This window comes from Engystomops pustulosus, chromosome 4 (genome assembly GCF_040894005.1).
Source record: "Engystomops pustulosus chromosome 4, aEngPut4.maternal, whole genome shotgun sequence".
Classification (NCBI taxonomy): Eukaryota; Metazoa; Chordata; class Amphibia; order Anura; family Leptodactylidae; genus Engystomops; species Engystomops pustulosus.
The window spans coordinates 5,822,943-5,837,110 of NC_092414.1; the positions used below are offsets into that span (position 1 = coordinate 5,822,943).

At 53.7% G+C, this 14,168-nt stretch overlaps 1 protein-coding gene across 1 annotated transcript in view; it reads left to right on the forward strand.

Annotated features, from left to right (window-relative positions):
* Nucleotides 1-14,168, forward strand: part of MICAL3 (microtubule associated monooxygenase, calponin and LIM domain containing 3) — a 77,411-nt gene that overhangs the window by 44,365 nt on the left and 18,878 nt on the right. Inside the window, exons 25-32 of the mRNA XM_072144735.1 lie at nucleotides 1,543-1,801; nucleotides 2,122-2,211; nucleotides 5,742-5,894; nucleotides 10,888-10,944; nucleotides 11,794-11,895; nucleotides 12,092-12,205; nucleotides 12,287-12,357; nucleotides 12,435-14,163. Of these exons, the coding sequence (XP_072000836.1) occupies nucleotides 1,543-1,801; nucleotides 2,122-2,211; nucleotides 5,742-5,894; nucleotides 10,888-10,944; nucleotides 11,794-11,895; nucleotides 12,092-12,205; nucleotides 12,287-12,357; nucleotides 12,435-14,163 (2,575 nt within the window). The remainder of the gene's footprint in view (nucleotides 1-1,542; nucleotides 1,802-2,121; nucleotides 2,212-5,741; nucleotides 5,895-10,887; nucleotides 10,945-11,793; nucleotides 11,896-12,091; nucleotides 12,206-12,286; nucleotides 12,358-12,434; nucleotides 14,164-14,168) is intronic.

Consider the following 14,168-nt stretch of genomic DNA (forward strand, 5'->3'; position numbering starts at 1 on the left):
GGGGGGGGCACTACGATTATACCGGCACACTGGGGGGTGCACTACGATAATACCGGCACACTGGGGTGGGGGGGGCACTACGATTATACCGGCATACTGGGGGGGGGGGGGGGCACTACGATTATACGGCACACTGGGGGGGGGGGGCACTACGATTATACCGGCACACTGGGGGCACTACGATTATACCGCACACTGGGGGGGGGGGGCACTACGATTATACCGGCACACTGGGGGGGGGGGCACTACGATTATACCGGCACACTGTGGGGGGGGGCACTACGATTATACCGGCACACTGGGGGGGGGGGGCACTACGATTATACCGGCACACTGGGGGGGGGCACTACGATTATACCGGCACACTGGGGGGGGCACTACGATTATACCGGCACACTGGGGGGGCACTACGATTATACCGGCACACTGGGGGGGGGGGGCACTACGATTATACCGGCACACTGGGGGGGGGCACTACGATTATACCGGCACACTGGGGGGGGGGCACTACGATTATACCGGCACACTGGGGGGGGCACACTGGGCACTACAATTATACCGGCACACTGGGGGGGGGGGGGCACTACGATTATACCGGCACACTGGGGGAGCAAACTGGGGGCACTACGATTATACCGGCACACTGGGGGGGGGCACTACGATTATACCGGCACACTGGGGGGGGGCACTACGATTATACCGGCACACTGGGGGGGCACTACGATTATACCGGCACACTGGGGGGGGGCACTACGATTATACCGGCACACTGGGGGGGGGCACTACGATTATACCGGCACACTGGGGGGGGCACTACGATTATACCGGCACACTGGGGGGGGCACTACGATTATACCGGCACACTGGGGGGGGGGCACTACGATTATACCGGCACACTGGGGGGGGGCACTACGATTATACCGGCACACTGGGGGGGGGCACTACGATTATACCGGCACACTGGGGGGGCACTACGATTATACCGGCACACTGGGGGGGGGCACTACGATTATACCGGCACACTGGGGGGGGCAACTCGGGCACTACGATTATACCGGCACACTGGGGGGGGCACTACGATTATACCGGCACACTGGGGGGGGGCACTACGATTATACCGGCACACTGGGGGGGGCACTACGATTATACCGGCACACTGGGGGGGGCACTACGATTATACCGGCACACTGGGGGGGCACTACGATTATACCGGCACACTGGGGGGGCACTACGATTATACCGGCACACTGGGGGGGCACTACGATTATACCGGCACACTGGGGGGGCACTACGATTATACCGGCACACTGGGGGGGGGCACTACGATTATACCGGCACACTGGGGGGCACTACAGTAGACGCGGGCACTACGATTATACCGGCACACTGGGGGGGCACTACGATTATACCGGCACACTGGGGGGGCACTACGATTATACCGGCACACTGGGGGGGCACTACGATTATACCGGCACACTGGGGGGGGGGCACTACGATTATACCGGCACACTGGGGGCACGATTATGGCAGTTATAGTAATATATTAATTCTCCTTGTAGTAGCTCAGAGTCAGAGATGGAGGAAGACGAGGAGGAGGAGGAGGATGAAGGTGATGAGGTCGTCCCCTCCTCTGATCTTGGGGGGGTTCCCTGGACGGAGGCTGTGAAGATTCACGCCAAACTAAAAGGCCGTAGTCCGGATGAAATGGAGGCGGGGCGCGGTGTGGATCTGGGTGTCAGTGAGGAGGAGGAGGAGGAAGAAGATGAAGATGATGAGGAGGAGGAGGAAGCCTCTAGTGACGGTCAGTCCATACAATTGTTCAGTATAAATGATGACATTGGATATTTCGGCGTCTTCTCATACAGTTCCCCCCCGTCATGTTGTTCTCCGTGCTCTGAGCCTCCCGCTGTCCAGGGATATGGATTACTCCATAGTGTGACCTCAGGATCAGCTTGTGTCAGGGCATGCTGGGAGTTGTAGTCCGCTCCTGAGCCGGAGCACGAGGTTGTGTTGTCTCATGCCTTTCTCCTCTCTCATTGATCTCTCCTCTCATCTCTGTCTCTTTCTCCCTCCTCTTCTTCATCTCTCTGGGGGGCGACTCCATTGCGCCCTCCTGTGCAGAGGGTGAGTATTGCCCCTGGCAGAGAGAACTGCAGCAGGGTCTCTGGCTTCAGCGTATCTCTGATGAAGACACAGTCGGTACATTTAAAGGTATCCCCCCGCTGCCTCCTCTTCCACCCAGCCGGGAACATTAACACTGAGGGTTTCCCACACCACTGTAGCCTTGTACTCCACTCACATCCGGAGCTGCATCATATACTCCACTCACATCCGGAGCCGCCGTCGTATATTCTCCACCCGCATCCGGAGCTGCATCATATTCTCCACCCGCATCCGGAGCTGCATCATATACTCCACCCGCATCCGGAGCTGCATCATATACTCCACCCGCATCCGGAGCTGCATCATATACTCCACCCGCATCCGGAGCTGCATCATATACTCCACTCACATCCGGAGCTGCATCATATACTCCACTCACATCCGGAGCTGCATCATATACTCCACTCACATCCGGAGCTGCGCATATTCTCCACCCGCATCCGGAGCCGCCGTCGTATATTCTCCACCCGCATCCGGAGCCGCCGTCGTATATTCTCCACCCGCATCCGGAGCCGCCGTCGTATATTCTCCACCCGCATCCGGAGCCGCCGTCGTATATTCTCCACCCGCATCCGGAGCCGCCGTCGTATATTCTCCACCCGCATCCGGAGCCGCCGTCGTATATTCTCCACCCGCATCCGGAGCCGCCGTCGCACACTCTCCACTCGCATCCGGAGCCGCCGTCGCACACTCTCCACTCGCATCCGGAGCCGCCGTCGCACACTCTCCACTCGCATCCGGAGCCGCCGTCGCACACTCTCCACTCGCATCCGGAGCCGCCGTCGCACACTCTCCACTCGCATCCGGAGCCGCCGTCGCACACTCTCCACTCGCATCCGGAGCCGCCGTCGCACACTCTCCACTCGCATCCGGAGCCGCCGTCGCACACTCTCCACTCGCATCCGGAGCCGCCGTCGCACACTCTCCACTCGCATCCGGAGCCGCCGTCGCACACTCTCCACTCGCATCCGGAGCCGCCGTCGCACACTCTCCACTCGCATCCGGAGCCGCCGTCGCACACTCTCCACTCGCATCCGGAGCCGCCGTCGCACACTCTCCACTCGCATCCGGAGCCGCCGTCGCACACTCTCCACTCGCATCCGGAGCCGCCGTCGCACACTCTCCACTCGCATCCGGAGCCGCCGTCGCACACTCTCCACTCGCATCCGGAGCCGCCGTCGCACACTCTCCACTCGCATCCGGAGCCGCCGTCGCACACTCTCCACTCGCATCCGGAGCCGCCGTCGCACACTCTCCACTCGCATCCGGAGCCGCCGTCGCACACTCATCAGACAGCTCAGCTGCGTTGTGATGTGGGAGCCTGGTGTGAACACTACATCTCAGCAGAGCGCACGCTGTACTGACACCTCCACAGTAGGGGGCAGTAGTGAGCAGTGGTGTAGGACGCTTCCTCTCTGCATGATGTGGAATTAATACTTTTCCTGCATGGGCTAATCCCGAAAAATACAAAGATTCCTGGGAGCGCGTGTGCCGGAGCGGTGGGGACCAGGAGGAGAACACTGTGCCTGCAGGACCCACCAGCTCATTGGCTTACAGACCTGATGCTGCCTCCCGTGGCCAATCAGTGCATGCGCCAGTCACTGCTGTGAGCATAGCGGGAGTATACGCTATATACTGATCATATGTGAGGAAACCATCAGCAGGTGCCGCCACACAGACTGCAGCCACTGAGAGATCACACTGCTGTGCTCTGTGCTCAGTGTGATGTATGATTACACATCTCTCCAGGCACAATACATAACACTGACTGCAGAGAGCACAGAGCACAGCAGTGTGAGGTCTGATTACACATCTCTCCAGGGACAATACATAACACTGGCTGCAGAGACACAGAGCACAGCAGTGTGAGGTCTGATTACACCTCTCTCCAGGGACAATACATAACACTGGCTGCAGAGAGCACAGAGCACAGCAGTGTGAGGTATGATTACACCTCTCTCCAGGGACAATACATAACACTGGCTGCAGAGAGCACAGAGCACAGCAGTGTGAGGTCTGATTACACATCTCTCCAGGGACAATACATAACACTGGCTGCAGAGAGCACAGAGCACAGCAGTGTGAGATCTGATTACACATCTCTCCAGGGACTATAAATAACACTGGCTGCAGAGAGCACAGAGCACAGCAGTGTGAGGTCTGATTACACATCTCTCCAGGGACAATACATAACACTGGCTGCAGAGAGCACAGAGCACAGCAGTGTGAGGTCTGATTACACATCTCTCCAGAGACAATACATAACACTGGCTGCAGAGAGCACAGAGCACAGCAGTGTGAGGTCTGATTACACATCTCTCCAGGGACACTACATAACACTGGCTGCAGAGAGCACAGAGCACAGCAGTGTGAGGTCTGATTACACATCTCTCCAGGGACAATACATAACACTGGCTGCACAGAGCACAGAGCACAGCAGTGTGAGGTCTGATTACACGTCTCTCCAGGGACAGTACATAACACTGGCTGCAGAGAGCACAGAGCACAGCAGTGTGAGGTCTGATTACACATCTCTCCAGGGACAGTACATAACACCGGCTGCAGAGAGCACAGAGCACAGCAGTGTGAGGTCTGATTACACATCTCTCCAGGGACCGTACATAACACCGGCTGCAGAGAGCACAGAGCACAGCAGTGTGAGGTCTGATTACACATCTCTCCAGGGACAATACATAACACTGGCTGCAGAGAGCACAGAGCACAGCAGTGTGAGGTCTGATTACACATCTCTCCAGGGATAATACATAACAGTGGCTGCAGAGAGCACAGAGCACAGCAGTGTGAGGTCTGATTACACATCTCTCCAGGGACAATACATAACACTGGCTGCAGAGAGCACAGCAGTGTGAGGTCTGATTACACATCTCTCTGCAGTCTGTATGGTCGCACCTGCTGTCAGGTTCCGGAATGGTCCAGGAATTTCTATAGAAGGGATAGACTATGAGTATCGGTGGTGAGGGGTCCACACTCTGCCCCCCCCCTCCCCCCTCACTCCTATATTCGGGGTGCAGCGGTGTAGTGGCGCATGTGGCCACTACTCGGAGGACGGCGCCATCTGCTCCGCGCTTATGTCTGGCTGAACATCTGATCGCTTTGGCTTTTGTCGGCCATCAATATAAATTCCTGGACTTTCCTCACAGAACCAGTGCAACCACCAATGTGTCTGGTACCTCCTACTAATCCACACGTAAAATCTCTGCTTGCTGTCAGTGACACCATTATCTTTGCTTTTACATCCCAAAGCTTAAAGCTGAGATGGAGAAGTCGCCACTGCTGAGGGTTTGTCACAGTTGTATCAATGATACATTGTATCAAATCCATAGCGGACAGGGCAGATAGTAAACCTGAATATTTCCGGTCACTGACAGCAAGCGGAGGCCTGCAGAATAGAAGCACACAAAGCCTCTCAGGGGATAGCTGCACCTGCTGTAGGGGTCAGGGGTCACTGATTAACCCTTGCACCCTGCTTTCCTATGCTAACATTGTACTGCGCTCCTGTCTCTGTTCTCCTCACTGTCTGTCCTCTTCCTCTTCTTCCACCTCGCGCCTCTCTTCAGCCGGGAACCTCAAACTACAGCAAGCCCTAACCCCTGTGGACCCCATGGAGATCCGAGCCGACGTCCACTGGACTCATGTCCACAAGGTGAAGGAAGAGCAGGAAGGGGTTAACACGGAGGGGGAAGAAGTGGGCACCTCCTCTCCTTCCAAAGGTAACGCCCCCTGCTGGAGCGCAGGGGATCTGCCTCATGTTACTGTGTTTGGGTTTTAGGGTCATCTCGCAGGTGAGTTCCTATAAGATTATAACCAAACAAGAAGGAGATGGGGAACTACAAGTCCCAGCACTAAGTATCATCAGATGCCTGAAACTACATTGTAACTGCCCCCAGAAGAGCCCGATGTGCACCGATAACATGGAGCTTCTCCCCACGTGTACCGTCCCTTTAACACTAGGGGGCGTTCTCACAAGATAGAAAGTCATAGGGAACCTGTCAGCAGGTGCGACCATACAGACTGCAGCAAGTGTTATGTATTTTCCCTGGAGAGATGTGTAATCAGACCTCACACTGCTGTGCTCTGTGCTCTCTGCAGCCAATGTTATGTATTGTCCCTGGAGAGATGTGTTATCAGACCTCACACTGCTGTGCTCTGTGCTCTCTGCAGCCAGTGTTATGTACTGTCCCTGGAGAGATGTGTAATCAGACCTCACACTGCTGTGCTCTGTGCTCTCTGCAGCCAGTGTTATGTATAGTCCCTGGAGAGATGTGTAATCAGACCTCACACTGCTGTGCTCTGTGCTCTCTGCAGCCAGTGTTATGTATTGTCCCTGGAGAGATGTGTAATCAGACCTCACACTGCTGTGCTCTGTGCTCTCTGCAGCCAGAGCTGTGTATTGTCCCTGGAGAGATGTGTAATCAGACCTCACACTGCTGTGCTCTCTGCAGCCAGTGTTATGTATTGTCCCTGGAGAGATGTGTAATCAGACCTCACACTGCTGTGCTCTGTGCTCTCTGCGGCCAGTGTTATGTATTGTCCCTAGAGAGATGTGTAATCAGACCTCACACTGCTGTGCTCTGTGCTCTCTGCAGCCAGTGTTATGTATTGTCCCTGGAGAGATGTGTAATCAGACCTCTCACTGCTGTGCTCTGTGCTCTCTGCAGCCAGTGTTATGTATTGTCCCTGGGATTCCTGTTGAAGCTAATTAGAACAAAGTGTTGGGAGGGCTTGTGGGGCAACACAATGCAGAGAACACAGTGCACAACAGTGTGAGGACACCCCCAGTACATTGCTGAAATATAAATCCATATATCTAATAACATGCACAGAGGTCTGATAATCCATCTTCCAGGGACAATACATAACACTGGCTGCAGAGAGCACAGAGCACAGCAGTGTGAGGTCTGATTACACATCTCTCCAGGGACAATACATAACACTGGCTGCAGAGAGCACAGAGCACAGCAGTGTGAGGTCTGATTACACATCTCTCCAGGGACAATACATAACACTGGCTGCAGAGAGCACAGAGCACAGCAGTGTGAGGTCTGATTACACATCTCTCCAGGGACAGTACATAACACTGGCTGCAGAGAGCACAGAGCACAGCAGTGTGAGGTCTGATTACACATCTCTCCAGGGACTATACATAACACTGACTGCAGAGAGCACAGAGCACAGCAGTGTGAGGTCTGATTACACATCTCTCCAGGGACAATACATAACACTGGCTGCAGAGAGCACAGAGCACAGCAGTGTGAGGTCTGATTACACATCTCTCCAGGGACACTACATAACACTGGCTGCAGAGAGCACAGAGCACAGCAGTGTGAGGTCTGATTACACATCTCTCCAGGGACAATACATAACACTGGCTGCAGAGAGCACAGAGCACAGCAGTGTGAGGTCTGATTACACATCTCTCCAGGGACAATACATAACACTGGCTGCAGAGAGCACAGAGCACAGCAGTGTGAGGTCTGATTACACATCTCTCCAGGGACAGTACATAACACTGGCTGCAGAGAGCACAGAGCACAGCAGTGTGAGGTCTGATTACACATCTCTCCAGGGACTATACATAACACTGACTGCAGAGAGCACAGAGCACAGCAGTGTGAGGTCTGATTACACATCTCTCCAGGGACAATACATAACACTGGCTGCAGAGAGCACAGAGCACAGCAGTGTGAGGTCTGATTACACATCTCTCCAGGGACACTACATAACACTGGCTGCAGAGAGCACAGAGCACAGCAGTGTGAGGTCTGATTACACATCTCTCCAGGGACAATACATAACACTGGCTGCAGAGAGCACAGAGCACAGCAGTGTGAGGTCTGATTACACATCTCTCCAGGGACAATACATAACACTGGCTGCAGAGAGCACAGAGCATAGCAGTGTGAGGTCTGATTACACATCTCTCCAGGGACAGTACATAACACTGGCTGCAGAGAGCACAGAGCACAGCAGTGTGAGGTCTGATTACACATCTCTCCAGGGATAGTACATAACACTGGCTGCAGAGAGCACAGAGCACAGCAGTGTGAGGACTGATTACACATCTCTCCAGGGACAATACATAACACTGGCTGCAGAGAGCACAGAGCACAGCAGTGTGAGGTCTGATTACACATCTCTCCAGGGACAATACATAACACTGGCTGCAGAGAGCACAGAGCACAGCAGTGTGAGGTCTGATTACACATCTCTCCAGGGACAATACATAACACTGGCTGCAGAGAGCACAGAGCACAGCAGTGTGAGGTCTGATTACACATCTCTCCAGGGATAGTACATAACACTGGCTGCAGAGAGCACAGAGCACAGCAGTGTGAGGACTGATTACACATCTCTCCAGGGACAATACATAACACTGGCTGCAGAGAGCACAGAGCACAGCAGTGTGAGGTCTGATTACACATCTCTCCAGGGACAATACATAACACTGGCTGCAGAGAGCACAGAGCACAGCAGTGTGAGGTCTGATTACACATCTCTCCAGGGATAGTACATAACACTGGCTGCAGAGAGCACAGAGCACAGCAGTGTGAGGACTGATTACACATCTCTCCAGGGACAATACATAACACTGGCTGCAGAGAGCACAGAGCACAGCAGTGTGAGGTCTGATTACCCATCTCTCCAGGGACAATACATAACACTGGCTGCAGAGAGCACAGAGCACAGCAGTGTGAGGTCTGATTACACATCTCTCCAGGGACAGTACATAACACTGGCTGCAGAGAGCACAGAGCACAGCAGTGTGAGGTCTGATTACACATCTCTCCAGGGACAATACATTACACTGGCTGCAGAGAGCACAGAGCACAGCAGTGTGAGGTCTGATTACACATCTCTCCAGGGACAGTACATAACACTGGCTGCAGAGAGCACAGAGCACAGCAGTGTGAGGTCTGATTACACATCTCTCCAGGGACAATACATTACACTGGCTGCAGAGAGCACAGAGCACAGCAGTGTGAGGTATGATTACATGTCTCTCCAGGGACAGTACATAACACTGGCTGCAGAGAGCACAGAGCACAGCAGTGTGAGGTCTGATTACACATCTCTCCAGGGACAATACATAACACTGGCTGCAGAGAGCACAGAGCACAGCAGTGTGAGGTCTGATTACACATCTCTCCAGGGACACTACATAACACTGGCTGCAGAGAGCACAGAGCACAGCAGTGTGAGGTCTGATTACACATCTCTCCAGGGACAATACATAACACTGGCTGCAGAGAGCACAGAGCACAGCAGTGTGAGGTCTGATTACACATCTCTCCAGGGACAATACATAACACTGGCTGCAGAGAGCACAGAGCATAGCAGTGTGAGGTCTGATTACACATCTCTCCAGGGACAGTACATAACACTGGCTGCAGAGAGCACAGAGCACAGCAGTGTGAGGTCTGATTACACATCTCTCCAGGGATAGTACATAACACTGGCTGCAGAGAGCACAGAGCACAGCAGTGTGAGGACTGATTACACATCTCTCCAGGGACAATACATAACACTGGCTGCAGAGAGCACAGAGCACAGCAGTGTGAGGTCTGATTACACATCTCTCCAGGGACAATACATAACACTGGCTGCAGAGAGCACAGAGCACAGCAGTGTGAGGTCTGATTACACATCTCTCCAGGGACAATACATAACACTGGCTGCAGAGAGCACAGAGCACAGCAGTGTGAGGTCTGATTACACATCTCTCCAGGGATAGTACATAACACTGGCTGCAGAGAGCACAGAGCACAGCAGTGTGAGGACTGATTACACATCTCTCCAGGGACAATACATAACACTGGCTGCAGAGAGCACAGAGCACAGCAGTGTGAGGTCTGATTACACATCTCTCCAGGGACAATACATAACACTGGCTGCAGAGAGCACAGAGCACAGCAGTGTGAGGTCTGATTACACATCTCTCCAGGGATAGTACATAACACTGGCTGCAGAGAGCACAGAGCACAGCAGTGTGAGGACTGATTACACATCTCTCCAGGGACAATACATAACACTGGCTGCAGAGAGCACAGAGCACAGCAGTGTGAGGTCTGATTACCCATCTCTCCAGGGACAATACATAACACTGGCTGCAGAGAGCACAGAGCACAGCAGTGTGAGGTCTGATTACACATCTCTCCAGGGACAGTACATAACACTGGCTGCAGAGAGCACAGAGCACAGCAGTGTGAGGTCTGATTACACATCTCTCCAGGGACAATACATTACACTGGCTGCAGAGAGCACAGAGCACAGCAGTGTGAGGTCTGATTACACATCTCTCCAGGGACAGTACATAACACTGGCTGCAGAGAGCACAGAGCACAGCAGTGTGAGGTCTGATTACACATCTCTCCAGGGACAATACATTACACTGGCTGCAGAGAGCACAGAGCACAGCAGTGTGAGGTATGATTACATGTCTCTCCAGGGACAGTACATAACACTGGCTGCAGAGAGCACAGAGCACAGCAGTGTGAGGTCTGATTACACATCTCTCCAGGGACAATACATAACACTGGCTGCAGTCTGTGTGGTTGCACCTGCTGCTGGTTTCCCATGTGACCACTCGTATATATAACTTTCCTATCTGCAGTGTAGCGGGGGGCTTATCCTGGGCTCCAGGACCCCCGTATTCCTCAGTTTTATTCTCACGTGTACATTATTTTTCCCTATGATTTGTCGCAGCGCGCCGACTCCCTTCCCATGATCCTGTCAGAGCGTGGCTGGAGAGCGTCTCCGGAGGTAGATGATGGGGACGGCGCCCCCTATGTGTAGAGCACTGTGGCCTCACCCTGCATGCTGGCTCTGCTCCTGCTGTGGCTTTCTGCCCCCCACCCCCACGCATGGACCCTGATACCAGAGAGGTCCGGTTACTGGCGCCACTGGTCATACTGGTTATTTGTGAGGTCACTGGCGCCGCTTATCCCGCTGATACATCTGAGCCATGATAGAGCCCCCCCTCTATTATAATCTGCTTTTTTAACCCTTTTTACGTGTGATTGTCGCTACAGAAGGAAAAGGTGGATCTGGGGGCTGCACTGTCACAGCAGCGGCTCCGTGTCAATGTGTCGCCCCGGCATCCAATTAACCCTCGACTCCAGTAAATCCCAATATCTCACATCTATGGGATCCAGGGGTCGGCTGCAGGAGTATATAGGAGCTTATGTGTGTTACCTGATTCCTACCGGCAGGGGGCAGCACTGCACAGAATTCTTAGTATGTTTCTTTAAAGCCCATTTTTTTGGGTGGGGGGTCCCCATGATTTTCTTACTTTAGGATTTTTAACCCTCTGGGTCAAGGAATGGAGGACGATCTCTTCCTTGTAGATCAGATTCGCTAATTGTAGAGGAAGATGAACCTAAATAAAGTGCACTTCCAGGCTCTAAGTAATTCCTGTGCAGCGCCCCCCTCTGGTGGTGGGAGATGTGCACCGCCGCTTGTCTGCGGAGCTAACTACTCACAGTGTGATATGGCAAGGCACTAACCCGCCGCAGCGCTCTGTCCTCCTCGCTCTCCTGCCGCTCTCCTAATGTCGCTGTCTTGTGTTCCTCGGTGGTCTCTTCTCTGCTTCCCACCCTGCTCCTCCCTCAGTCGCCTGCGAGGATGAAGAGGCCGAGGCCGAGGTGCTGGGGACCGGTCTGGTGGAGGCTGGCGCAGGAGGTGATGGGGACACGTCTGCAGATCTTGGTGACGGTATGTGCTCTCTGATCTTCTGGTGCTACCTGAGCTGCAGTCTCCATACATTGGTTGTCGGATGTCTGACAACCCCTTTCTGATTAGTAGGGAGAACCTAGAGCTGAAGGAACCTGTGACAGATAACATCAGGAGATGTCAGAACGTTCTTCAGACCTTCCTAGTGTTACTAATCCAGTGATCTCTTGTATCTCAGATGACGACATCCCGTCAGACGCCGAGGCCGAGGAGAGGCTTCAGCAGTCCGAAAGGCTGAAGCTGAGACTGGTGGACGAGGAGGGGTCAGACGTGGCGCTGAGCCTGAAGAACGGTAAAGAGCGGATCATGTACCTGAGCCCCTGCCCTCTGCACCTCGCTGTAGATAACTCCTCTTCTTCATGTCTTCTTGCAGAATCGGACAGAGGTTCCAGTTCGGTGACCCCTCAGCCGGCGGTCTATAGCCCTAAAGTGGAGAGTAAGAAGGTGCGTCCGGGCACCACATACAGGTTTCTACCTCGTGCAGTCCGGATTTATTCACCGATTACGTTTTGTCTCTGCAGGTCTCGATTTTGTCACCCAAGGAACTGACTTCACCAAGTGTTCGATTCTTCCCTGAACCCTACATCCCACATTTTGGCAGCAAACCTTCAACTCCAATAGAGCCGAAAGCTTTAACTCCAGTCTCCCCAGTCTGCTCCCAGCCCACCCCCACACAAGAACTGGTTACCCCAACATCTCCTGTGAAGTCCCCATCACTACCACCTCTTCTTCATCCTCTTAGGTCACCGACTTCTCCTATTTGCTCCCAGCCTTTACCTTCAACAGAGGTGGTGACGGTTCCCACCACCACCAAGCCCCCTGTATGTCTGCAGCCTAGCCCAGTCATCACTTCCACCCCCTTAGCCAGATTGCCTTATCCCAGGACTGACTCCTTGACCAGCCCAAATTCAGAAGAGGCTTTGAAACGTATTGACCTCATTGAGGAGTTTTGGTCAAAAAGTGCTGAGATTCGGCGTAGCCTTGGGTTGACACCTGTAGAGCGCAGTAGACCATCTGAGGTCAGTTTTCCATCCATGGATCCTTCTACTCCAAGGACACCAGTATCTAAGACTACTCCAGAAGACCTCAAGTCTCCACCACTTAAAGCTCCACATGTCCACAAGAAGGTGAATCCCAACAGGCTGGACACTGAGCTCCTGTCCCCACTCACTCCCATTTCACCATCGGAAAAGGAACTCAAGAGCTCGGAAGGTGAAAGGAGGGACTTGTCAACCAGCTCAGGTCTTGGCTTGAATGGCAGTAATTCTAATACACGGACTGCGGCCAGCGAAAGTTTCAACACCTCAGACTCTGCGCTGCTTACTCCACCTTCTAGTCCACCTCCTCCCCCACCCCAAGGAGAAGAGCCTGCCACACTCCGAAGAAGCCTAGCCTCTTGGCAGAATGGGACAGAATCCGTCCCTCCACCACCCCAGGCAAAGGTGAAAACTCCAGATGTTCCTAAGCCCCAACCGAAATTGGAAGAGGTTCGCAAGTCCTTCGTTGAGAGCGTGGATGAGATCCCTTTTGCCGATGACGTGGAAGACACCTACGATGAGCGGACTGATAACTCCAGCCTCCAGGAGAGGTTCTTCACTCCACCAACTAGCCGCTCAAAACTCCAGAGACTCCCCTTAACCAAGGAAAATGGAGAACTTCCATCTCTGGAAAGAGGCCACCATAGAAAAAGACTTCTTCCACACTTGACTCCTGAAGCTAAAGAGTTGGCTGAGGAGAGGATGAGGGCGAGAGAGAAGTCGGTGAAGAGTGCGGCATTGAGGGACGCCATGGCACAACAGCTTACCAAAATGAAGCAGCTTGAAACCGTTCAGGCTTCTCACAGAGGTCCCGGCTTGTCTTCCAAGCTCACTCCTCACTTCCATGTAGAGCCCCGAGCCCTCCCCGAGGCTCCCACTCTCAGACTAGAGACTTCCGATGAACTCTTTCTATCGCCTCCACCTGCCGAAGGATCCGTCACCTCCTCCGAAGGATCAGGCGGTGGCAAACCCAAAAAGAGGCCTTCACTGTTCTCCCCAAGGAAGAAGGAGAAGAAGTCAAAGGGGGAGACGAGCCGATTGTCTGATAAAGCAGATGACGGCACCAAACCCAAATCACTGTGGAAGTCCGTCTTCTCCGGTTATAAGAAAGAGAAGAAGAAGAAATCGGCAGATGAGAAGTCCACTCCGAGCACTCCTTCTAGCACCAACACTGTGGACTCCGGGAAGGTGCCCAATGTGGTCCGTGGAGCAGGTAAT